Raw genomic sequence first — 26,167 nt, 5'->3', positions numbered from 1 at the left:
CGTACTTTCTCTCCACACACTCAATTCTCTCTCTGTGGCTTCAGCTTGAATCGATTTCACGCTTTCTATCGTGTCTTCACACATTCCAACATCACCAATCCATCTTGCAGGGCTCGCGACATACATTCGGCTCATCACATTCCTTGCCGTTTCTTTTGCGACCTCGTCAGCAAATGCATTCCCACGACCAACATCATCAGTCACCTTTTTATGTGCGCTACACTTCACAATCGCAACTTGCAACGGTAAAGTAAGTGAATCAAGGAGCTCATTTACCAACTGACCATGCTGTATTTTAGTTCCATGCGAGGTCAGGAACCCACGTTCCTTCCACAAACGCCCAAAACTATGGGCCACACCAAACGCATATTGGCTATTGGTATAGATAGTCACTTTCATTCCTTTTGATACTGTACATGCTCTTGTTAGGGCTATTAACTCAGCTGCTTGGGCTGAATTATGTGGGATACGTGCAGCTTCAACAATCGTACACAAAGTTGTCACAGCATACGCTGCAGTCGTGTCACCATTCGGGAGCTTAAAGCATGAACCATCCACCCACAAAGTGCCATCACTCTTTGCAATGGGAGTGTCCAGAAGGTCTATTCTCCCTTTCGTTTCCTCTTCTGTTCTACGGAGACAATCATGTTGTTCAGAAGTATCTAACTCCGTCACAATTGGCAATAACGTAGCTGGGTTAAGTGTAGTGCATCTTTTTATATGTACATGGCTTGCTAACAATGTCAACTCGTAACCTGACAATCGAGCACTAGTTAAATGCTGTGTCTTGGTTCTGTTTAACAACGTGTCCACTGCATGTGGAACCATTACGACTAATGTGTTATTCATCACTAAACCAGCAGACTGTCGGATAGAAACAGCAGCTGCCGCTCTTAAGCAGCTCGGTAGTGCCTTAGCTACTGGGTCTAAGGTTGAAGAGAAATAGGCGCATGGACGCTCCCTGTCTCCAAACTGTTGTGTCAAAACTGCTAACGCACAACCTTCTTTCTCATGGACATACAATGTAAAAGGCTTGCTGTAGTTGGGGGTACCCAACACAGGAGCTGAACATAATGCATCACGTAATTCGACAAAACTTTTCTGACAATCTTCAGACCATGGGACGGGATTCGGTATATCTTTACAAGTTAATGCCACCAAGGGTTTGGCTATTAACGAAAAATTAGGTATCCATTGTCTGCAATATGATGTAATACCCAAGAAAGCAGGCACTTCTCTTTGTGTTCTTGGCACACTCATTGCTGCAACAGCTCTGATTCTCTCTGGGGTCAGTTGCCTTCCCTCCTTCGAAAAGAGATGACCTAAATAGGTCACTTCTTTTTGACAATACTGTAACTTTGAAAGGGACACTTTGTGGTGTAAATCAGACAAATGACGCAATAATGACAATGTTGCTTCTTTGCAGATCTCCTTAGTATCTGCGGCAACTAGCAAATCATCGACATATTGAATGAGAGTGGCGCCATCAGGTAACATAAGAGTGTCAAGTTGTGCTTTCAAAGCCTGACTATAGATGGATGGACTTTCACAATAGCCTTGAGGAGCTCTCTTAAATCTGAAGCTTCGTCCTCCCAAATTGAAGCCAAAAATGTCCCTGCTCTCTTCTGCAATAGGGATGCTGAAGAAAGCATTCTTCAGGTCTATTACTGAGAACCAAGTGGCTGAAGCCGGAATCATTGTCAACAATGCAGTGATATCGGGGACGACTGGAAACTGTGGCACAACTATTTTGTTCACCTGTCTAAGATCAATTACAAACCTATAAACAGGTGGCTGAGTAGGGTCAGTATGCTTCAAGACAGGCAAAACAGGACTATTGCAAACGTTGCCTCTTGTCTCTTCAATTACATCCTACTCAATCAGATCACGAATAATTGCCATCAACGCTTTTTCCCCCTCACTAGAGATCTTGTATTGGGGAATACGTGGCATTTTAACATTGGCTTTTAATGTTATCACATATGGCTGAATTTCCAAAAGACCTACATCATTAGGTCCAGTAGCCCAAAGAGTATTAGGAAGAGACGAAAATTCTGGTGGAAATCTGTCCTTTGACAAATACATTGGTGAAACCACTTTCTTACCCAATGTGAGTTGCACTCCAGAAGGAGAGCAATACAATGTCGCATACAATCTTTTTAACAAATCTAATCCTAACAAGTTCTCGCCACAACCTGTCGTCAAAATAAGGGGTGTTTCAAATTTACAAGGTCCAACAGAAAGAGATATAGGGTTAGAAATCGGATTTCTAACTGGGGCGCCGGAAAAACCTACTGATACATTTGTTTCGCCAGACAAAGGTGCGCCAGGGAGTTTTGAGTGCATAATGGAACTCTTGGTAGCACCAGTATCCAACAGAAAAGGTTCTGACACACCTGATGCAATCACCTCAACATAAGTCCCACTCTGATCTACTGGAACTGAAACAACTCCCTCTCTTTGTCTATGGCTGTCCTAGCAATCATTACTGTCCAAATGCTCACCCTCTGTATAGTAATCATCAGTATAGTACTGAGCCGTCCTACCGGATGCATTAACCTGTTGATCAAATCTGTTCATTGAGTTTTGAGGGAGGAATGGGCGCGCGTTCTGGGGAACATATCCACGTCCTCTTCCTCTAGGTGCTTGTGGAACACCTCGACCTCTTAAACCGGAAGTACCATTTGCGCGCTGCAGCAAAGCAGGGCAACTATACTTGAAATGACCCTCTTCCTTGCAATATGAACACTGATTGGGACCTACTGGGATACGTGGTTGAGCATACTCGGCTCTTTGCGAGTTTCTCTGAAACGGTTGGGGCTGATAGTTATTCTGATAGTTGTTCTGTGCACCACTATTCTGACCACCATGTGACGGGTACGCTTGTTGTAACAGAACCTTTGTTTTCAAATCTTTTGTTTTCTTCTCTACTCTATCTCTCTCATCTTTATCTCTATTTTCGTAGTATTGTGCAGTAGCCAATATCTGCGCTGAAGAGGAAACTGCCCAAGAACTTTCTGAATCTTTTAACTTTTTACACAACTCAGGAAGCAGATTATGCACAAATTTATCGACGAACAAACGTTGACCACCTTCCGTGCTCATATCTTGACCACTGTGGTCCACAAACGTTTCTTCAAACCTGGTGAAGAAATCTGATACCGTTTCTTCTTTCTTTTGCTTACATGCAGACAATTTATCCCAGTTTACACGCATCGCAGGCATTATAGTTTTCATGTAATCAATAATTCTACCAGGAAGTTCTGTCACTAAAGGCTCAGGTTTAGCACCACCAATTTGTCGGGCATCTGCAGCAGCAATATTAGCCCATGTGTCACCTAATTCTTGAGCATGGTCTGCATGGCGAATCTTTCCCCATAAAGGCTGTGGAACAACATTCCCAAACAACATGTCTATGTCCGCTAAATTCATAATGCAAGACCCCGCAGTCTGTGACAATTCCTTGTAATACCCTGTAGGGTTCTTACGGGGATCAGGCAATGTCTGCTTAAGGGCTAAAACTTCAGCTCGCTTCCATGGAACGTGTACCCATACACGCTGGAAGTGAGGCAGGACAGGTGGATTAGCATTTGGGTCCCCTTCCCTCCACTGTGGGGGAACTTCTCTCATGGGGTACTGTTTCCCTTTCTTTTTAGCAGAAGAATCATATTTAAACAATAACCTGGAAACACCTTCAGTCCTAAACGACAATAACGTCGCAACTGCTTTCTCGACATCTGAACCCACAATCAAACCTGTCGAAAAATCAAACCGTACACGACACAACTTAGGCGGATTGGGCTCCAAACCATTTTCCTCTAAATCCTCAGAAAGAAAAGTACACATTTTCTCAAAAACGTATCTCTGTTTCGGTTCTTCCCACTGATGGATGACATCCATAACAGACTCTAGTTCATATCTCGCTGGTTCAGTAACCCATTTATGCGCCAAATAATTCAGTGTCTCTTTCTCCATACCATCAGGCAATTGGCTACGCAATTGCTTACGCTCTGTAACTGGGGTCGTAGCTAATGACCCAAAGAGAGGGGATAAAAGACTAGTCACAGTGTTTGTCATTCTCTGACGGATAGAGGGAGAGGTTGACAAATGAACAGGAGGAAAAACAGAATGAGACAAGGCAGAGACAGAAGCAGTATCAGAAACAATACCAGGAGTGGTAGTCGCTATAGTAGTCAAAGTTGTAGGAAGTAAAGGCAGAGCAGATGTCAAAGCCGGTGGCCCTTGAGAAGGCTGCACCGGAGGAATAGGAACCAACTGAAGAATAGCTGGTGGGTGCTGGGGAGGAGCAGGAGGCAATGCAACCACTGGTTGTGCAACTAGAGGTTGCGGAGGTGCCGTTGCATTCTGCGCATAGGGTGGTGGCGAACTTAGCAAATGCGATATTAGGGGATCTTTTTCAGAGTCTTTTGCTGCATCTTGCTGAAGAGGCGACAAAACTGGATAGCATTTATCTACTGTCATTTTATGTCGCCTATGCAACTGCTCATTCAACTGTTCTGCTTCGTTATCTTTAAACTGTATAGCAGCTTGCATAATCGAAATACCTTTTTCTCTCTTATTTTTCTTAGCTAATTTAATTTCCTTTTGCTTGGCTTCTTTACGCCATAAGCGGAAAGAATCAAACATTGCCGGACGGGCTTTCTTCTTAAAAAGTCTAACTTCGAGGTTATCTAAGATTTCTGTGTCAAAGCTACCATTTTGGGGCCATTTTAAAACACCATCTTTTCTGGTGTAACGGATCCATACTTCATTATATGTGATGGGGCCTACTCCGTGCTTCACATATAGTTCATAAGTTGGAGTTCCAATCGGAGGAACCGGACATGAGTCCTCCAACCGGGAGTCCCTTTTACAACCAAGACAAAACAAATTTCCAAGTCTGCTAAGACCAGGCATCTTCGCTCACTAGTCTAGCTTCAAACTTCAAAGGATTATCGTTTACGATAGTCTCGTGAATACACGAGTCCTTCGGCTTTGGTACTTGCAAGTTCCAAATCAAAGTGATCCCGAAGGGATACCAAACCAAATGTCCAACTTAAGGACCAAACCAAGTGTCCAACTAAGGACCAAACCAAGTGTCCAACTAAGGACCAAACCAAGTGTCCAACTAAGGACTGGGAGACGCTCCACTTATACTTAACTGAAAATATCAATGACGTCACCAGAAGACTCGTCTTATCGTTTCGCTCTACCAAAAATCAAGGGTCCAAATCAGGGCGATAGCCAGGGCAGCAGTCCTTCGTAGCCGTCGGGAAGCGGGGAACCTCGCAGCAAAGACTTTCGGACCACGTCGACATGCAGGGGTCGATGAAGTGGCGGCCTTCCTCCAGAATTTTCACACGAAGCTCCTCACGAACCTCAGGCTTGGACCGGTACCGCTGGTATCGCCCCAAGTTGGGCGCCAACTGAGGTACTGGGTTTTTCAGAACCGGTACTGATCCGGTAACCCAGCGGTGCCAGGGTACACCCAAAGACCTCGGGTACTTTCCTGATTCAGACTACAGAAACTCAGAGTCTTCTAGGTGAAGTCAAAGATCAAATTTATTGGCTGCAACCAATTGACAGGCGTCCTAGAAGTACAACAGCACAACTTGTATGTTCTCAGGAGACTGTGTGTCAATGCAAAATCTGGTTTCCTTATATACAGTTTTTTAAGCTTCAGGCAAACATTCTTGACATTTTGGTTGGTCATTCACATGTTTTCACTACAAAGGAAAAAACAGTGTAATGATGAAACCTCATATTTCATGTCATCCAACCCATAATAAATTACCCGGCAAGGCCTAGAATTTCACATCAGATAAGTGTGGACCCCCAATAAAAACGGGCACCTCCCCCTCGTAAAGTAAGAAGAAGAAAAGAGCAGGTGCAGGTGTGAGCAAGATTAGGCAGGGTGTGTGAGCGATAATAAGGGTTTTATGGCATGGTGTGCTTTGATGCTATCTGATTCGGCCACTGGGAGAGAGACTGACCAAACAGGTTTGGCCTGAGGCAATGGTTCCAGCTTGCCCAGGTCAGAGAAAAGTCAATCAAGGTGTACGTGTCCTTGGAATCAAATCCGACTGTATTATAAGCCTATGTGAGGGCAACTTTTAAAATGGCTGTCGTGTATAAAATGGGAGCCACGAGTGCAGGACGAAAATGGCGATTTCGAGGTGAAAACGCTGCTGGAATTGAGCGAAAATGCTCATGCTTAGTGTACTAGTCATTATCGGTCTTTTGATACTAAAATCGTACTGCTGTGGCAAAGCAGATTACATGGGTCCAGAATTTTTAGAACCACAATTGTAGTCCTGTGTTTTTGCTGATCAAAAGTGGTTGCTGCTGATTTTTGTTGAGCAGTGAAGTAAATGTGTAAAGCATAATCCTCGCCACTGTGACCTTAATAGAATTGAAACTTTCTGCTGTAATAGGACATTTTACATTCTTTTGTTAATGCTAGACTGCTGTCAAGGTCTAGCATAGTTGCAAAGCTTTGTAATGTTACAGGGATGCTATAGTTAGGAATTAGCATTTAAAAAACGTAGACATTCACTACGTATAAGAAATGTTATAGTTAGGATCAGAATTTACACGCACAAAACAATAGAAATTCAGCTGTTATAGTTAGTTATTATTTCAAGTAACAATAACTTGTACCCTATAGTAACTATAACTTGCTCCCCCATCATGCACTGCTAATTACCCCACATATTACATCAGCAAATGCCTTTTCTATGGCATAGTTGATAATATAATTGCAACATTTGCAGTAAACTTTTTGATCTGAAAATTGCACATAGCCTTTGTCTTTTTTAGTGACTATACATATATATATATATACACATGTACACCCACAACACACAAACACCCCCCCCCCTCACCCCCCAATGGCAGTCACCACTAGGTACCTACGGTTAGGACCAGGTTTTCACAGGAACTGGATTTGTTTGGTTTGCTAATAAATGGCCACTGTTGATGAATCTTCACAAAACTTAAACATTTTCCCCAAAAAATGTAATCCTGATCCAACTGCCAAAACATAAAAAAAGATGTGCCAGCAGCCATTTTTTGACTTGGGGACTCAATCCCCATTTCCGGCAAAACATGTAAATAACATATGGGGGAGTAGGGTAGAGATACATATATATATATATGTGTATTCACTGAAAAAAGACAAAGGTTAGAGAGACGTTATACTTTTGAGGTTCTCAATTTAGTTGTGCAAAACCATAAAAATTCAGCAGTTACAGTTAGAGTCCTTTCAAGTAACCAAAACTTGCGCCCTAAAGTAACTATAACTCTTGCTCTAGCCATGCATGGTTTTCTTATCAATAATTGTATTGGAAATGTAGCAGTGATAATATTAAAGATGCCATAGAAGATGTCATCATTGATACAATATGTGGAGTAATTAGCATGCATGGTGAAGGGGCAAGTTATAGTTACTATAGTTACTTGAAATAACTCTACCTATAACTGCTGAATTGCTATGGTTTTATTCGAGTAAATTCATAACTTAATTATAACGTCCCTGTAACCTTTGGTTTTTTCAGTGAATTTCTATGGTTTCTATGTTTTTTTTTAAGTAAAGTAATTTTAATACTATATGTTAATCCAACCAGTGCCGTGCAAGCATTTGGCTGTGCACACAACCCTACACCACGCACAGTATTTCGCCATGCGCAGCGCGGCTTGGCCTCAGGACCGGTCTCTGTCAGTAGATCTGAAAGTGGGTGTGTGAGTCTATGAGTGGGTCTGAGTTGGTGCATGAGTGCCTGAGTGGATGTGTGAGTGGGTGCAAGAGTCTCTGAGTGCATGTATAAGTGAAAGAATTAAAGTATGAATGAGTCTCTGAATATTTTTTAATTTTTTTTAGGATATTCTCAAGTATTCTTGAATGTCCTCGAATATTCTTGAATATCCTCAAACATCCTTGAATATTCAAGGATATTTCGAGGATATTTGAGAATATCCTGCATGGTGAAGAAAAATCATTTAAAACCCATAATTTGACCCTAAAACACCCCTGGGTCACACCCCTGGAGACAGGGAACCTCCGTCCTCACCCCTTATGCCACTTATCATTTCTATTTTCAAACCCGGGGACCCTCTCCCAAACCATAAAATGGCGGCCACAACTTTTCAGTCAGGTTGTGGCCAGCCAATTGTAGCCCTTCTATTCGAATATGCATTCGTAAAAATTTGCGGATATACTAGATTTATGCGCGGCCAGAGATATACAAAGTTGTATTTTCCAGAATTTTTAATAACAAATTTACACCAAATAACCAAAAGCACAATCTGCTTACCGAACGCTAGCTTTCTGCGAAATTTAGTGTAATTCCGTCCAGCGGTTCGGGCTGTAATTGTGTCTAACAGTCCTATGGGAATTAACATGGGAAACCCAACTTTTTGCCCCCCACCCCTTTTCCCTGCCCCTGATTGAATGATCACCTCAAAACCTTTATAAACAACACGAATCACTGGGGCACTTTCTTTTTAGAAAACTCCGTGATGATTCGTCAAACGGTGTCAAAGATATAGCCAAGTCAAAAAAAGCTTTTCCTATGGAAACATGGTCCTAACCATTACTACCTACTGACGACCGCCAGCACCTAACATATATATATATATATATATATATATATATATATATATATATATATATATATATAAATATATATTATTTATATCACCCACTTCTTCTTCCAAATACAAAGAAAACTGGCACTCTAACTCAAGTAAATGTCATTTATTTACTGCAGCAGCCTAGACCTCTGCACTTCAGGATGTGTTTCAGCTGTATAATCAGCCTTTTTCAACCCAAGCAGAACTCACAGCATTTGTAATACTTAGGACCTAATTATGACCTTGGCGGTTGCTATACTCCATCCCAAACATGACGGATATCCTGCCTGCCGTTTTACAAGTTCCATAGGATACAATGGAACTTGTAATCCAGTGGACGGGATATCTGTCACATTTGGGACGCAGTTTCCCATCTGTCAAGTTCATAATCAGGCTCAAAGTCTCTGTTCATAGAAACATGTAACCTTATTCACCATCTGCCTACATTAGTCTAAAGCTGCTATAATGTAAGTTCATCTCAAGTTCCACCACTAGCCTTTACTTTATGTGGTGCCCAGCTCTGGAAATCCAGTCCAATCACATTTGAGTTTCAATCCTCCCAGTCCGACTCCAGGGTCACTCTGACGTTAATTCATACACTAAAAAGTTTGCGGTGCCAGAGTGCTGCCAAATCGCTGGTGGTAGTCGGTGAGGCGTTATGCCATTCCCCTTAACATCAACCACTTCTCCTTCCAAATACAAAGAAAACCGTCACTCTAACTTAAGGAAATATTATTTATTTACTGCAGCAGCCTAGACCTCTGCACTTCAGAATGTGTTTCAGCTGTATAATCATCCTTTTTCAACTGAAGCAGAACGCCAACATTAAATGCCTCACACATGTATCAAATCAATAGTAAAATACTTTCATCATGACATTTTTTTTTACTTGGGCCCTCATTACGACCGATGAGGGTCGTGGTAGCGGTGAACCGCTGCTAATGTAGTGATCCAACAGCCACATTACAGCCGCGGTCGGACCACCAGCACCGCCACTTTTCCATCACAGGACAGACTAGCTGTGCTGGTGGTCCTAAACCACCAGGGCACCACCATGAAACAGCTAGCAGAGATGGGGTGCAGGGGCCCCTACGCAATGGGGGCCTTCCCCTGTTAGGGTGGCCGAAAAAATGGCACAAGGAAATCTAAGAGATTTCTTTGCATTATTTTTTCGCCACTTTTAACGGCTGCTATGAGCAGGCATTAAAAGGAGACACACCATTGATTACAATGGACCTCAAAGAGCTTTGCAGGATTAGCATCACCATTTTGTATGCTATCCTGCAAAGGTGCGGACTAGCATCAAAAGTTGTGACGCCAGTCTCCTAACTACCGCCATTGTGTGCTGTATTTTAAATATGGCACACACATGGTGTCATTAGGGTGGCATTAGGGGTGAAAGAAAAGGGGTACTGCACTGAGTGTAGCTCCACTTTTCTTAAATATGCCCCATGTCTTTACATGGCCCAACAGGAGCAGAATTAAAAGTTGCTCCCACCAGCAGGAGCAAAGCAATAGAGCTGGCTCCTGCCAACACTCATGCTGGGTGTTGGTGGTGAGCTGTCAGAGCAGTAGGGTTATGAGCCTCCCCTCACGGTCTCCAATGTTTGCAGATGTTGGGGGGGGGGTCAAAGGTGGGGCTGGGGCATCCACTACAAAAGAAAAGTGAACAATTAAAAAAGATATGGGCAGCAAGCGTGTGTGTCCCTCCATGGAAATCAAGGCACTCAGGTAAATATAAGAATAAGGAAAGGTAGCCTTGCCACTCCATTATTGAAGTGGTGAGGGTGTTAAGAAAATATTCACAAAGCAGCGAGGTTATTCACTTCTCACTCGGAGTCGTGACTTTTCAAACAAAGCTAATAGGTCAGCTTTTTATAGTTTTTTGCTGATTCTTTGACAAAGCCAGTAAGTTTTCCTTACTTAAAATTCCAACTTTTAAATTTTCACTTAACATTAAAAAAAAACAAATTCACTGAAGAAACAAATGTTAAAGTAACATTATAGCTAGGTCTGGTAATAATATCTTAATTTACATTTACATTTTGTTTTTTAAATGCAAAACGCCACTGAAAGAAACAAAGGCTATAATGTTGTTATAGTTAAATAAAAAAACGTCAATTAAAATAGATATGTTAAACAACAAAAAAACACTGAAATTCTGCAGGTATAGATAACTGCACACAGCCTTTGCCTATGTGGAACATGGGGTTGGCCACCAGCCAGGCCTTACTACCCCGCCCTGAGCCAAAACTCACATGTTCAGTCAACCGCCTGTTGTTTGTATATCCCTACCCTGCAAAGTCCCAGTGTCCTGTAATGGTAGTTGCAACATTTCTGTTGAGGTTTCAGCCAATCAGATCTCTCAGTCCCATTGTTTTGGTACTGGTCGCACAGGACTGAGATGGGCGAAGGGAAAAAAAACCTGCCTCACCCAATCAGATCGCTTTTTATCCAAAAACTTGATAGCGCCCTGAGCACTTCTTTCAACGCTAAATTCTCAAAAACAGCTGACAGATTTACACCAAATAATGAAACACACACTTTTAAAGTAAAGTTCTAGCTTTCTCCTAAATTCAGCCATTTTTATGTATTGCTTTCCAAAATTTCTAATGGGAATTGACATGGGAAAACAATGTAATGGGACCATCCCTTTCTCTCTGCCCCACCAACGGATCAACCCTGAAGCTTTCCGTGAAGAAGCTGAGGTGGATGCATTTTTTTGGAAAGTTTTGTGAAGATTTATGAAACAGCTTCAAAGTTCCTAACAAGACAAAAAAGCTTTTCCTAAAGAGACTTTGACCTAACTGTGCCTATACAGAATTGACCACTGACACACACACTCACAAACGAAAGGCTACAGGGACTTTATAGTTATGTTCACAGTTCACTTGCTTAAAACCATAGAAATTCTGCAGTTATAGTTATAGTTAGCTCAAGTTACTATAACTTGTGCCCTGAGGTAACTATAGCTCATGCCCCCGTCATGCACAGTTTTCTCCTCAGTAATTTTACTGCAAGTGTTACATTGATATTATGAATGATGTTATCAAAGATGTCATGTGTGGTGTAATATTTGTGGTAATCAACATTGTATGGCGAGGTCAGGGGCATGGCCTCAGATGAATGAGGGCAGGGAGGATGGTGCAGAGGAGGGTGGGTGTAGAGGCAACAAGTTAACCATGCTGGGCAGGAGGGAGGGTCAGTGGCCGACCAACGGACAATTGAGGGCAGGGGAAAGGGGAACAGGGACAACAAATCAACCATGCAGGAAAGGCAAAAGAGGCTGTGGCAATATAACATACCATTGAGGGCAGAAGGAAGAGGCAGTAACAGTACAACCACACATGGCAAAAGACCAGATTCAAGCAGGAGACCCCCAATGTTTTTAATCCCAAAATGGCTTAATCTCATCTGTCGCCTGCCTGAAATCTCCTCTTTTTCAGTGTAAGCTAATGGAAAATCAGCAATTATAGTTAGAGTTCTTTCAAGTAACTATAACTCTCGCCTTCACCATGCACAGTTGTCTCATCAATAAGTTTATTGCAAATGTTGCATTGAGAGTATGAAATATGGCATAGAATGTGTCATCAATGATATAATATGTAGAGTAATTATCTGTGCATGGCGAAGAGGTGAGTTATAGTTACCTTAGGGCGTGAGTTTCAGTTACTTGAAAGAACTCATTGCTAAAGGGTGAGGGTGCCCCAAACATGGCTCCTTTTATTTTATTTTTACTTTTTTTCTGGGACTCGGCTCAAGATGAGTCCCAAGGCAACATTTTCTGGTTTAAAGCGTTGGCATCCAAACAGAGCTGTGCATTTCCTTGAATACTTTGCGGCCAGAGATACACAAATCTGAATTTCCCTAAATTTCTCAAAAACTACTGAATGTATTTACTTCAAATAAGCAAAAGTGTGATCTGCATACTGACAGCTAGCTTTCTGCCAAATTTCTCCTGGTAATGTCGTCCAGTGGTTCGGTCTGTAGTCGTGTCTAAAGAATCCTATTGAAATTAACATGGGAAACGCAACATTTTTTGAGCACCTGAAACTTGCCATGCACAACAAGAAAGCAATACTTTTTTGGAACATTTCATGAAGATTTGTTATATGCGTATATATATTGGCCCTGCAGCTAACCCGCTATAACCACCAAACCCCACTCCACCAAAAGCCTTCATTGAATGTCTATGTTTTTTTTAATGTAAAGTAATTTGAATTACTATGCATTAATTCAACCACTGCCACACACGTCCTTCGGCCGTGCATGGCAGGGATTGGCTGCTTTTGTCCAACCCGTGCCACTTACAATGAGAAATGTTCTGACAAATAGAGAAAAAAAATATTTGATAAGTGAAAAAAGAGTGAGAGCTCCTTTTTCTATGTACCCTACATTTTTTAAGAATTTGAAGATGAGAAATTATAACGGACACACCTAGACTGGAACCCTCAATCTTCTGTTGGAGAGTTTTAGGCCTTAACCTGTCCTTTGATGAGGGTTTCATACCGTTCAAATGTAAGGGAGTACTTCTCCCTATCTGTACACACACTGTCGGTTATCGAGTTTTCATTGACACTTGTATTTAATCAGCACCGGATGGGAGCACCACCCTGTAGTCACACATTCGTCAAGGGACAGTGCTGCTTGTCCACCACCGCCCGGCTCCTTGTCTCTACAGGTACTACAGGTAGGGGATAATCGTAACTGGGCAGTGCAAAGGTCCTGATGAAGGCCGAGTGACCCAAAGGGGCAGTGAAAAATGGCTGAAACATGTTGACACATAAACAGAAATTGGGGTGAACAGGTCATAAGTTCCTGTGTTCACCACCAGGGGTATATATTTTTTAATCCTGCCCCGGCGGTACTATAATAAAGATATGGGAGTGACCGATCTGAGACAGTTTTATAAGTCTGTTGTTCATCCTTGGTCCCCGTGCTTGATGTTGTTTATTTGTCGTGTGCAATTTCATGTTCCCCCACCCTTTCTGCTCCACTCCGACTTGGGATTGTGTTAGCAGTAGCCCGATGATGAAGCATGCCACACTTTGCGGGTGAGGGCAGTTGTTTCATAACTGGTGATTACCCCTGCTGGGGATAATGATGCACTTGTTGTTTCCCGTCCTATAGTGTTATTGATTGAGATTTTGGGAGGTCGGGCAGGGAAATTCTTCCTCTCACCCCTTTTTGAGCGTTTTAGGGTCAAAGTCAGTGCCTTAAACAAAATATGCTGCTGCACCAGTAAACAGTGTAATTTTTCTCGCAGGGGAGACACCTTGGTGCATTTAGGGATTTTTAACAGTAGGTGAACCACTGTATTCTAAATAACCTGTAAACAGTTTAACAGGTAGTCAGGCAGACCCAAAAAAGGGCATTGGAATAATATAGACTAGATAAAACAATGCTGTCACTACCATCACCTGGGCTTCATGTGAGAAGTAATAGAAACATCTCAGCATCTGCATAGTCCAACAGCAGAACTTCCCTACAGCTGATACTTGAACCCCAAAGGAAAGCTGAGTGTCAAAAGGGACTCCTACGTTTCTAGCAGACATTGTGAGGGGGAGAGCCTGCCCTGGGCATGCCCCCATCCAACCAGTAACTCCGTCTTATCTGGTTTACATTGAAGTTGAGTTACTTTCAACCAGTCCAGCACCGCCATCATGCAGCCTGAAAAAGCTACTTTCACCTCATCAAAGTCACCATCATATGTGAAGAAAAGTTGGGTGTCATCAGCGTATGATTGACTCTGATATTACAGGATTCCATGACAGCAACCAGGGGTTCCATACAGATTTTAAAGAGAGTGGGACTAAGGGAGGAGCCCTATGGTACACCCTTTCTCAGGCCCTTAACCTCAGACACATGTGGTTTCATCCACAAAACCTGTTCCCGGTTAGCCAGGAAGGGCCCCAACCAATCTAAAGCTGTGCCAGTCACCCCCAGATGTTTTAGCCTGAGCAGCAAGATGTCATGATTGACTGTATCAAATGTAGCCAACAGATCCAACAGCACGGGTCAACATTAAGGCCAGAATCCAGATTGAATCTAATGAACTCAGAGATTTCAAGTGTGGCTGTCTCGGTGCTCTACACCCAGATTGCGACAGGTGAAGCAGGTTATTGTCTTCCAAGAAAGTGTTAAGCTGTGAATTTACCAATCTTTCCAGTACATTCCCAGCCGCTGGCAATAGCGAAACAGGTCTAAAATTTGACAGTAACTCCGGGTGCGCATTAACCTTTTTAAGAAGAGGGATGACATTAGCCCATTCCATTCTTTCGGGAAAATTCCTTTAGAGGCCTCAAATATCAGATGATAAACCGTAATATCAGTAACAGATTTCAGGATATGATGGGGGTTCTGGTCCAGGGGTGCACCAATTTACACTGGGAGAAGGTAGACACTCCATTGTCTACAGAGGACACCTAAAAAGTAGACACTTTGGGACCCCCAGGCTTAACATCCTCCCCAGATCACTTTCCCAACACCAGACTACTCAGAAATATTCATATGTATTTTGAGGAGCTTGTGCTCAAAAAAGTCACTAAGGAGGTCACAAAGAGTCTGGCTAGGTTCTAATGCAAGAGAGGATGCTTTTGGATCGGTCAATCTGGTCACTCTTTTAAAGACCTCTTTGCTTTCATTATCAGCAGCCCTGATGCATTCAACGTAATAAGTGCTCAGAGCTCTCTTAATATTCTTATAATAAGTGCTCAATTACTTTTTATAAATGACTTTGTCAACTTCCATATACTATCTACGCCAAGATCTTTGCAGCTTCTTACATGCCGCCTGTTCCCAGGCCAGCTCCTTCAAAAACCAACGGGCCAAACAAGTTTTATCAGTGTTTTTTATCTTTCTTTTCAGGGCTACTAAATCAGCTGCTTTCTCAAGCCATCTCTTAGTTGGCAAATCCATCCACCTCACTGAACCGGATAATACTGGTTTCAATTGGGTTGACACCTCTCCAAGTGACGTCGGAGAGATCTTGCCCCAGGCCCTCTCCTCACTACCAACCATCAAAGAACGCACATCCTTAGGTAGACTATACTTCAATGAAAAAGGTAGTAGATAATTCTCTAACCATGGCTTCAGGAGCGGAGACTCCTAATTCAGGGAAATATTAGATATAATCCCATCAATGGCATGACTGACTCTATGTATGAACCCCAGGCAACATGCTCCAAGTTCAAAGAGGTCACAGATTCCATAAAACGTGTAATAGAAAGGTCCTCAGAATTATCTAAGTCCAAATTAAAATCACCAAGAAGGGTAGAATTGGCAAATAACACATTTAGGAGTCAAAGCTTGGTCAAGGGAGGACACAAAAGGTTCTGGATGACCAGGGGGCAATACACAGGTGCCTCAAAAAACAAAACATTGACCCTTAATCAGAAAGTTAAAGCCTAACTCTTCTGCTCCCTGCAACTCCTCTAATTTAATACTAGTGCATTTAGATGTCTTTTTAAAAATAATAGCAACACCTTCCCCTTTTTGCCAGTCTGATCAAAATGAATACATGCATATGCCTCAGAGAGGGCTAAATGTAAGTCTGGGTAAAAGGTTTCATTCAAACATGTTTCCACCAAGAAGAGCAAATCAGTGCTCTCATCTCTGAATAATTTAAACACATCCAAAGCGTGTTTAAGAAGGAAGCGCACATTTACTAATATTGCTTTAACATCCCTCACTTGCTCAGACACGCCATGTTTCTTCCCCACAGTTGTCCCCAAAGGAGGAAGACTAGCCTCACATTTGAAACAAAAACAAGGGCCCAATTTGTTCAATAAAAAAGTTATTCACTTTTAACACCTCCCAGAACACAAACAGCTAGTCAGCAAGAATATGGGCCTCAATAAAACATCTGAAATTGGAACAGATCTGGAATGCAAATATGGCACATCAGCTGTTTCAGCAAGTTCTGAATAAACAAGTAAGACATATCTTGGTGTGACGATAAAGTAAAATTCAGTATGCACGAAAATACATGGATGACTATCAACACCTAAAAGGCACCAATTATGCAAGCCTACAGAAACCCAATCTTGAAAAATTACTTGAAAATGAAAACAAAACAACACTAAATTTGAGGCAAATAAATTATCCTGGTCTAAAGAACACTTGTCTATGGAAATTGTCCCTGTTCTTGAACTGTCTAACAAAGCTGCACTGATGTTTCATTCATTCAAGGGCCCAATGAGTGGTCTAAGTGAATAAGACTCCAGAAGGAACTGTCTTGCAGATTTGTACAACATGCCCAAACTTTGGCCCATAGTTATGCTTTTTGCCGCAAAACTGTGCTAACGCAGGGATAATCTTCAGATGAATCCCAGTAAACACCAGAAAGATTGTCGCACAAGCCCTCATCACCAGCCACCTCAACTATGGCAAAAGGCCCTACACAGGTATCTCCTTTCAGCTTCTCAGAAGACTCCAGACAGCACAGAACACAACAGCCAGACTCAACCTACATCTCCCCAAGCGTACGCACATCTCTCCTTACCTCAGAAACCTTCACTGGCTCCAAGTCCTGAAAATATGTCATTTCTACATCAACCACCTGCTGAACATCCATATTCCCTCAAGAAACCTGCGCTCTACTTGACTCACCCTCGCACATGTCCCCCACATCCATCGCACCCGCAGCAGGGGCCACACATTTTCCTACTTTGCCGGCAAAGCCTGCAATGACCTAGGCCTCCACCTCCAAACGGCACCCTCCCTGGCAGACTTCAGAAAACAACTCAAGCCCTGCTTTTCGATGCAGACGCAGCAACCTCAGAGCCCAGACGGTAGTGTTGCAATAAATAAAACTGATTGATTGATTGAGTGCATGCATGTAAGACTGAAGGGAAAGCATGGATGCTAGGGTGGATTTTGGGCTAAGACAAAGAAGAGGGTAACCGAGAAAGAGAAAGAGGGGTCGAAGTTAGTGGGGAATAGACGATGAGATAGAGGGCACATGATAGTAAGTGAGAAAGGAAGAGGCCATAGCAAAAGAGAGAGGAAAGGGATAGGTCAGAAGGGTAATGGCAAATGAAGATGCTTTGAAGAAGGCTGAGATCCATATATATATATTTTTTTACCTAATTACCTAGCGGCGTTCACAACTAGGCTTTTCGTGTTTTTGAAGCCCTCAGGTGGACCAGGTCACGGGGGATTCTTAAATGAGTGTGGGGGTACACTTGGCTCCCACGCAGCCCTGGGGATAAACAACTCCCTAGGGGCGAATAAGCAATAGTTTGAGAGGGGAGCATGAGGCACCCCACACCCTGGGGACCACCACCTCCCGGGGGTAAAAGTAATTTTTGGTGTAGGGGATACCCGTCAGACAGCTGGGTGGAGAGAAAGAACAGCCCAGGGACCGCCACCTCCCCAAAGCAGTTATTAATGTAGATGCAGGGGGCTACCTGCCCCCCCCCAATGCCCAGAGATTACCACCTCCCCGGGCCATAAGTAATTAGTATGTGGGGGGCGTGCCCACTCACTGCCCCAGGGACCACCACCTTCCTGCAGTAAATAGAAGAGAAAAGAAAGGGGGTCCTTTTTGGACCTACTTTAGCCCTGAGAATCACCACCTCCCTGGGGCATCTAACATGTTGGAGTGCGGCCCCCCTCAAGGACCCTCTAATGTCCCCAGGGCCGGCTCCTGCTGTGTCCTGGGGTACCCACCCCCAGGACATAGTTTTCAAGCTGCAGCCAAGCTGCAGCAAACACTCCACTGTTTGACAGCGGGACCTGTCAAGCAGGTCAATCATTCAATCAATCAATTTGTAAAGCGCAGTACATACCCGTGAGGTCCGGCTGTCAAATAGTGGAGTTTTCATCTCTGTTCCCTGCTGTTCCCTGCATGCATGCAGGTGAAATGTTTCAGCAAGCTGAAGCAATGGCACCGCCAGGTGAGCCTTGAAACCGTAAAGGGCACTTTCCAAAATAATTTAAAAAAATTTAAAAATAGTAGGGACCACGGGGGAGCCCTTAAGGGTTCCCTCACAATCCCAGACAGCCCATAAAAGGCTAAAGAAAATTAAAAAATAAATAATTCAATAGCTCATAGTGCAAGGGTGTCTGCGTTGAGGGGAGTAAAAGGTGTCCCTTCCTGCAAATAAATAATCTACAATGGTGATTTAGCACTTCTTAGTGTGCTGCCAAAAAACAAGGAGGAATAAAAGTATTCCTCCTCATTTTGCAATGCTAATGCTACCCCTAGGTTGGCATTAGTATTTGGCGCTACTAAAGATTTACGATTTTTTGTAAATCTGGGGCTGTGTCAAAAGCAATAGATGTTGCTATGGAAAGCCCACTGCAAAACCCATTTGCAGACCCTCTGACACAGAAAAATGCATCGGAGGAGCCCATATTCCCAATGAGTCATAAAGCCACAAAAAGTGTTGTTACACAGCCCTATAAATATAGAGAATTGAATAGCTCCACCGGAGCATTGCATAGTGGCGTTCCGGTGGCAATAGGGCCTTGTGAATCTTGCCCTCAGTATTTTTCAACAGTCCCATCTCCTCCCATGTAATCCTTATCAGGCAAAATGGGAACCAGACAGCGAGTCCGGCATTGCACAGAAACAGTGGGAACTTCTGAGGCGTGAGATCCCCAAAACACACAGGAGTATATTGCAATACAAAACTCCTTACAAACCTGTATTCCAATGGTACCATACACTGGTCCGAGTATCTGCTTTGCTCCCCACGGTCTTGGCTACTTGTTGACGATGTGGGGCACAAGAGGGAGACTTTCAGCACATCTGGTGGTCATGCACTTGCCGCACTATCTTCTGGAATGAAGTCCTGGGATACATAAAAAACACTTTAGCGTTCTCAATTCCTGCAGACTATTGAACTATCATCCTAGGTATTTGTCCAACTACACTTGAAGCATTGACACATGCAAACTTGTATCTGGTCCTACATATCATGGGTGCAGAAGAGCAGCTCCTAGCCCAGTTGCAGTTCCTCCATTTGAGTGGAGGAGCGTTGCCCCCCTGCTGCAACAGCAGCAGATGTGAAAAATAAAATTATAATAAAATGCACTTATTACCATTTCACTTTTCACAGCTGCTGTCAGGAATGGGCGCTGCTGATTTTCAGCAGTAGAAAAGTGCTGCACAATCCTGGCTAATGTGAGTATGTCACTTTGGCCGGCCAAAGTGACTTGCACACTTAAAAACTCTCCGCCTGAACTGTCTAAGAGAGAGAAGGCTCAGGTCCCCAGTGCCTAAAGGAGTGTTGAGCAAGCCCACTCCAACCAATCTTGATGCTGTTCTCATGCTGCTAAAATTATCATTGGATTTGGCTGAGGCTCCAAAACTGGTGCTGGTACTTCCGAAGAGGAGAACACGAAGGACATGTGGGTATGTAAATATGTAATTATTATTGACTTTTTGACCCACTGATAGGCATTGTGAGATTCTCGCACCGCCTTCAGGCTCATGTTCAGGGCTCTCAGTCATGACCCCTTATAAAGAAAACACTCTTAGCAAGCCATGATTGAGGGCTTTGGAATGGAGAATAAAGGCATTCACCACAAAGAGTGTCAGTGGGTTAAACCATCCACTTTGCGGCGCCCCTCCATAATTATTTGTCACTGCCCACCTAGCAATGGCCTGAAAGGCTCCCCCTGCTCCCCTGTGGCATCCTGGTTTACAGGGTTAAGGCATATTTTAGCTCTGGAACATCTATCACATAAACTCTCCCTCACATACAAGAAAGATACACCGTTATGGCAACCTCTTCTTAATTATATTTCTCAGATGGAACAGCTCTGCATCCAGCCTCCCAGATTTTGCTCCCTCCACCTGTTTAATGACTTTTCCCATGAGACAGTCAGGAGCCTTGCTGCGTCTAGGCCTCAGCATTGGCGGGGAAGCCACTGTGCTCCTTCGGCATCCTGGCATCCCCCTCTACGCCCCTTTCCCCCTTAGCCTTGCGTCCAACCTTTACTTGCAGCAGTACTGCCCTTTTCCTTTGTCCGTGCAGGCTGAGATTTGTTTCTTAATATTTCTTTTTTAATCACTGTTTGGCCCATTGGCCCATTATCCTTACTCTCAGAGAGTACCGGATGGGGCTCCACCACTACCCTGCCGCCGTTTCACTACTCCTCAGGAGCTCTCTTCATAGAGGGTTGGGCAGGAATCACACAATGCACATTCACCACTTGATCTCCGAGTTGCCTGCTAGGAAATCAGGGCATACCGTGCTCACACCAATTAAATTCACTATGATGTCCTTGCAGAATTGTAGCTGATGCACCCTATTGGTTTTGCTTTCATGCTGCTTAATGGTTCTGACACGTCCTAATTGTTGGCTCCCTATATCCACACCATGGTTATTGATTTATTGTACATGCAAGTCAATTCTACTGTTCAGTTATCATTTTGTGGTCTGCTCTTTGTTTCACATTACTTGTTTCACATTACTGGTATTCAGTAAACAGATTCTGGGCAAAAACAATCCTTGGATGCATTTTCCTCCTATGTGTGCTACAGAATGCAGTACGCGTAGAGAGAGAAATTAATAAGGAGAAATAAAGCTATTTCTCTTTTGTATGGCTCTATTAGAAAGGCATACCGTTTTGTCGCAATCCCAGCTTTACTGACATTAGTAAATCTGGGATTGCATTAAAATCCATGGATGGATACATGGGATCATTCATGGAACAACTTCCCAAATCATAGTAATGCAAGACAGCAATTTGCACTGCCTTGCGTCTCCTTGCGTGATGCAAAGGCAATGCAAGCCCTTTGTAAATCTAGGCCTAAATCTTTTGCTTATACTTGCAGGAATAATTGTAGGAGTAAAGAAAGAGCTCAGTCTTCTTTTTGGAAAGCCTTGCAATGACGAGCAAAACCTTTTTTAATGAGGATAAACAGCCCATCATTGCTGGGGGCCATGTTGTTGTGAGGGTGCCACATTTGCAGTGGTGTATGTCTTTTGAAAATGTGTTTCCTTGCAAAATCACTAAATCAGAGTTATTCTGTTGTCAGTGCAAGATGTGATGCTGCTTAAAATTGTGGTACAATGCATGCCTTGCGCTACTTTGTAATCCCTTGTGCAACATTATGCCTGTGCCAGGCATAATGTTTGCAAAGGGGGCTGAAAAAATGGTGCAAAGAAATGTAACAGATTTATTTGCTTAATTATTTGCTACATTTTTGACGCCTCCTCCGAGCAGGCATTAAAAGGGGGCATGCTATCGTTTTCAGTGTGCCCCTATGTATTGTTCAGGGTTAACACCAAAATATTGGCACTTGTCCTGAACAGTACATCAATAGCGTCAGAAATTCTGAAGCTATTGTCCCCTACCCTGTGCCATGGTGTGTCGTATTTTAAATAGGGCTCACACATAGTGGCGGTAGAGGGGATCAAGGGGCCGCAAGAAAAGTGGGGCATGATGTAACGCAGTGCCACTTTTCTTAAAATCTGGCCCTATAGGTCATTATGTAGTACTTTAATGAAAGAGGTTAGTTTTTAGAGCAGGTGATGATAGAGTGCTGGATTTTAATTAAATTTCCATGTTGCTCTCTTAGGAATCATCTCTATCTATAATAATGTCCAGGCAATGAAAAGGGTATTCCTCACTTATAGCCAAAACTCACTCACCTTAAGTCAAGCCTTCCATCATGATGTCTATCATATCTGGAAATTGAGTATTAGATTGGGATTCTCTTGAACTGATTGTGCAGAGTGGATGACGAGATAGCATCTAATTTTTCATTTAAACCATCGCCTTTGCAGTACTTGCTGTTTCTGTACTGCCTGTCCTGTAATTTTATGATGTTGAGGATGTATTTCTAGTACAAAGCCACACAGAACATTTTCTTTAAAACTCTAAATGGCCACTAAATGTCACTATCATTACTATTTCTGTCTAGGACTGCAGCAGTGCTTAGATCCTGTCATCACGAGCATTGCTGAGTCTAAAGGGTTGGAACTGGAAAGAGACAAAGCGCTCCTCTTTGTCAGGGATATTCATCTGGGAGTCTCTGGGAAGAGTCCAAGTATGAACTCGGAAGAAAAGTCAGCTGCCCAAATCAGGAATCACCTCAAAGTGAGGTAAGTTGTATTGTGACAACAAGACACAATAGCAAAAGAGTGTCACATCGTTCTGAGAGATTTCCTTCATGACCAGCTTTGTTCAGGTCCTGATATCTGCTTCTTTGAAGGACCTGCTCCTTGTTACATGCTACAAAGGTGGGTGCTGTCCTAAACCATGAACATTTTATGAACGCCCTGAGACAGATAGTATGTGATTTTGAACCAAGAACTTACAAAAACTCTCTTACGGCTGTACAAAAATATTAAATTGTTTATACGGTGCCTCAGTTCTATAGTGAATAATAATTTGTGTTAATATTTACCCACTTTTTTAGTCCTCTCAATCCAGTAGCCTCAGAAGCATAGAACATTGAGTGAGCCTTGATGGGATTAAAACTCAGAATGAAATAAGCAGTTGCAATACATTGGGTCTCGCATTTGCTTGAGTTAGAGCTATTGGCACTATAAATTCATAACTGGACTTTTCTTGCCACATAAGTTGGTCAACCATGCCTTATAATTTGGTCTTTTCCTGCCACATATCTGCTGCCAAAAATGAAAATGTTGCCACTTAGCATCCTAATTTAAATCTGCCGTGCTTATTGCAATAGAATATCACTTTCGCCACCTCATCATCAGCATTTCTGGCTGGCTAACACAATTCCCAAAACAAGACAGCTATGGTGGAGTAACACGAGAAATAAACTATAAGGGTCATGCAAACATATCAAGAGTGTTAAGTCATAGTGTAATAAGGATGTTAAGTTGGTCTAAATCATGGTCATAATTGCAATAAGGAGAGAATATTAAAACATATACAATTATCATATAAACCCAACAAAAACCTTTATCAGAAATAAAGGTTGAACACTAGACTGTAATGCCACAGTGAAAATAGCATTTGTTGGAAACATGGTTGTGTTACTATATAGATAGCCCCTAAAGAGCATAATCACATACAAAGAAAATGACTGAAAGTATTGCAGTGTAACCATATATTTAGCCCCTACAGGGCATAGTACATTACTCATTTTCAGAGCCAGCAGGCCTACTACAATATTATTACAAAGAAAACCCTTAAAACGCAAACTACTCTCAGCTGTAAAACAAAAGTTCCAGCCATGAAAGATGTTAAAAAGAGACTGAATCGAAGGAGTAGTTATTATTTTTGGGTCCCCACTAACCTAGTATAGGGACACAGACAGAAAGAGCCGGAAGTAGTAGCTTTATTTCAGTAAGAAGAAAATGCCATAAAAGCACATAGACAATTACATAAAATCATCCAAAAATATAAGAAGAGAAAAGAATAATAATAAGATCTCTAACTAATAATAACAAGCAATAAATATATCAATTCTACCGGATGAAAAACCTGATTTAAAAATACATTACAATGTGATAAAAACATTTAAGACTGGAACAATCAATATTAAAAATCATAACTGCAGAATCACAACACATCACATATTCTAAGCTAAAACGTGGTTCTCACAGGTCCTCACTAAAATATTAGCATTCAGTTTACAATCACTGGCTCATAACAAGAATAATACTATATATCATGATTGACGCTTCAAAGATTTACATTCGATGGGCCAGATTGCCTCCAGAAATGTTGCCACTGCACATGCTACATTGCCACAAGCGTTTGATTTAAAAATCTTAAGAGCTGATATCCCGCTCCTAAAGCCCATGGATCTGCACATTGGTATAAGCCAACGTGTTCTCTGCTTCGAATAAGCAGGGCAACAAAATAAAATGTGAGCTGTGTGTTCCACAGCTCCACATCCCATCGGACATAAGTCATTGTCAGAGAAAGAAACTATCCATTTACAAGTAAAAGAGCAAAGTGGTAAGGTTCCCAACCTAAGTCTAATATAAAGTGCAAGTGCTAAAGGAGATCCAATCAAGTCCATAAAATGCTCAAATAGATAATGACATTTCAAAGGTAAAAAACTATCAGTTAAACAAAGCGAGGGAACCTCTGCTGGTTTTTTCACTTGGACACTCAACCAATATGCATCCTTCAGAATCTGTGCAGCATTTTTTGGGAGGTGAGAGGGGTCTGACCAAAAGTCCCCCAACCCAATATTGAAAAAGGTTTCTCTAACATAACTGCACCACCTAACTTTCTTTGAGGCTTGCGTACTCATCGGGGCACTAAGCCCAGCTCTGTATGGGCCAAAAATGTCCAAGGACCATATCCTGATCCAGTGCATCAATGGCGTTAGGGCAGCAATATGTGAAATAGGGTGGAGATTCAGATCCAACCTAATGGGCAGGGTAGGGGAACTTGCTGGTATTTTTAATAACGCTTTCATAAGGAAGTTTTCGGCTTTCTCCAAATCAATCAGATTACAATAACCCCATAGCTCTGCACCATATAATACTCCACCCCTTGCTTGGGCTTTGTATATTTCTATTGCAGGAGTAATTGCAAATCTGGGGGATTTGGCAGCATATCATAAAATACACCCAGATTTTTGTTTTAAACTTATAACAGACTTCAATAGATGTGCCTGCCATTTATGGGAGTCATCCAATCTTAATCCCAGGTAGTCGGAGTCGGTTACTCTTTCCAGAACCTCTCCTTCCAAACATATCTTCCTCCCAATTTTTTGTTTAACTTCACCAAACACCATGTATTTGGTTTTGGAGGTATTGATTTCCAGGCCGTGATTTTTACAAAAACCCGTAAACTTCTCAAGCAGATTGGTAAAACCCAAGGCAGTTTGGGATAATAACAGAGTGTTGTCTGCTAACAACAGGCAAGGAATCCTCACCCCATCTATTTTTGGTGCATCACTGACACAATCCATTAGGTGGGGGATACAGACATTGAAAAACAATAGAAAGAGTGTAGGGGCCAGCACACATCCCTTTCCTCACTCCTCTGCGTATCACAATCTCGCCTGTAAATTCACCTTTTGTCCCACATCTAATTATGGCAGAACTCTCAGAATACAGCTCTTTAATAAGATTTAACAAAGGGCCTGGCACTCCAGCTTTATTCATAACTTCCCAGAGTTGTCTTCATGGAACCAGATCGAAGGCAGACCTAAGATCAATATATGCAACATAAAGGTGGTCATTACAACCCTGCCGGACGGTGTTAAAGCGGCGGTAAGACCGCCAACAGGCCGGCGGTAAAAAAAATGCAATTACGACCGTGGCGGAAACCGCCAACAAAGACAGCCACTTTAACACTCCGACCGCCACGGCGGTACAAACAAACAGCGCGGCGGTCACCGCCAACAGACAGGCGGGAGACAATGTACTGCCCACACTGTTATGACAGGCCAATCCGCCACCTTTTCCGGGGCGGATTCACCGCGGATAAAAACACGGCGGAACCAGGAATTTCCAAGGAAAAACGCTCACCTCAACACACTCCACGAGAAACGAGGACACCATGGAACCGGAACTCCAAATTCTACCTGCGATAGTCTTCCTGCTCCTCTAACAGGAGCACGAACGCCGGCGGCAAAGAC

General features: G+C 42.7%; 1 protein-coding gene across 3 annotated transcripts in view; it reads left to right on the top strand.

The window, feature by feature from the left end:
- The window catches only part of LOC138287442 (putative glycine N-acyltransferase-like protein 1B), a 253,972-nt gene that overhangs the window by 148,400 nt on the left and 79,405 nt on the right, over nucleotides 1–26,167 (top strand). For all 3 annotated transcript variants that reach the window (XM_069227867.1, XM_069227866.1, XM_069227868.1), the window contains one exon: nucleotides 22,514–22,694. In XM_069227867.1, the coding sequence (XP_069083968.1) occupies nucleotides 22,514–22,694 (181 nt within the window). The remainder of the gene's footprint in view (nucleotides 1–22,513; nucleotides 22,695–26,167) is intronic.

This window comes from Pleurodeles waltl, chromosome 4_1, assembly GCF_031143425.1.
Source record: "Pleurodeles waltl isolate 20211129_DDA chromosome 4_1, aPleWal1.hap1.20221129, whole genome shotgun sequence".
NCBI lineage: Eukaryota > Metazoa > Chordata > Amphibia > Caudata > Salamandridae > Pleurodeles > Pleurodeles waltl.
Note: the sequence above shows the minus strand (reverse complement) of the source record. Positions and strands in the feature narration are given on the sequence as shown.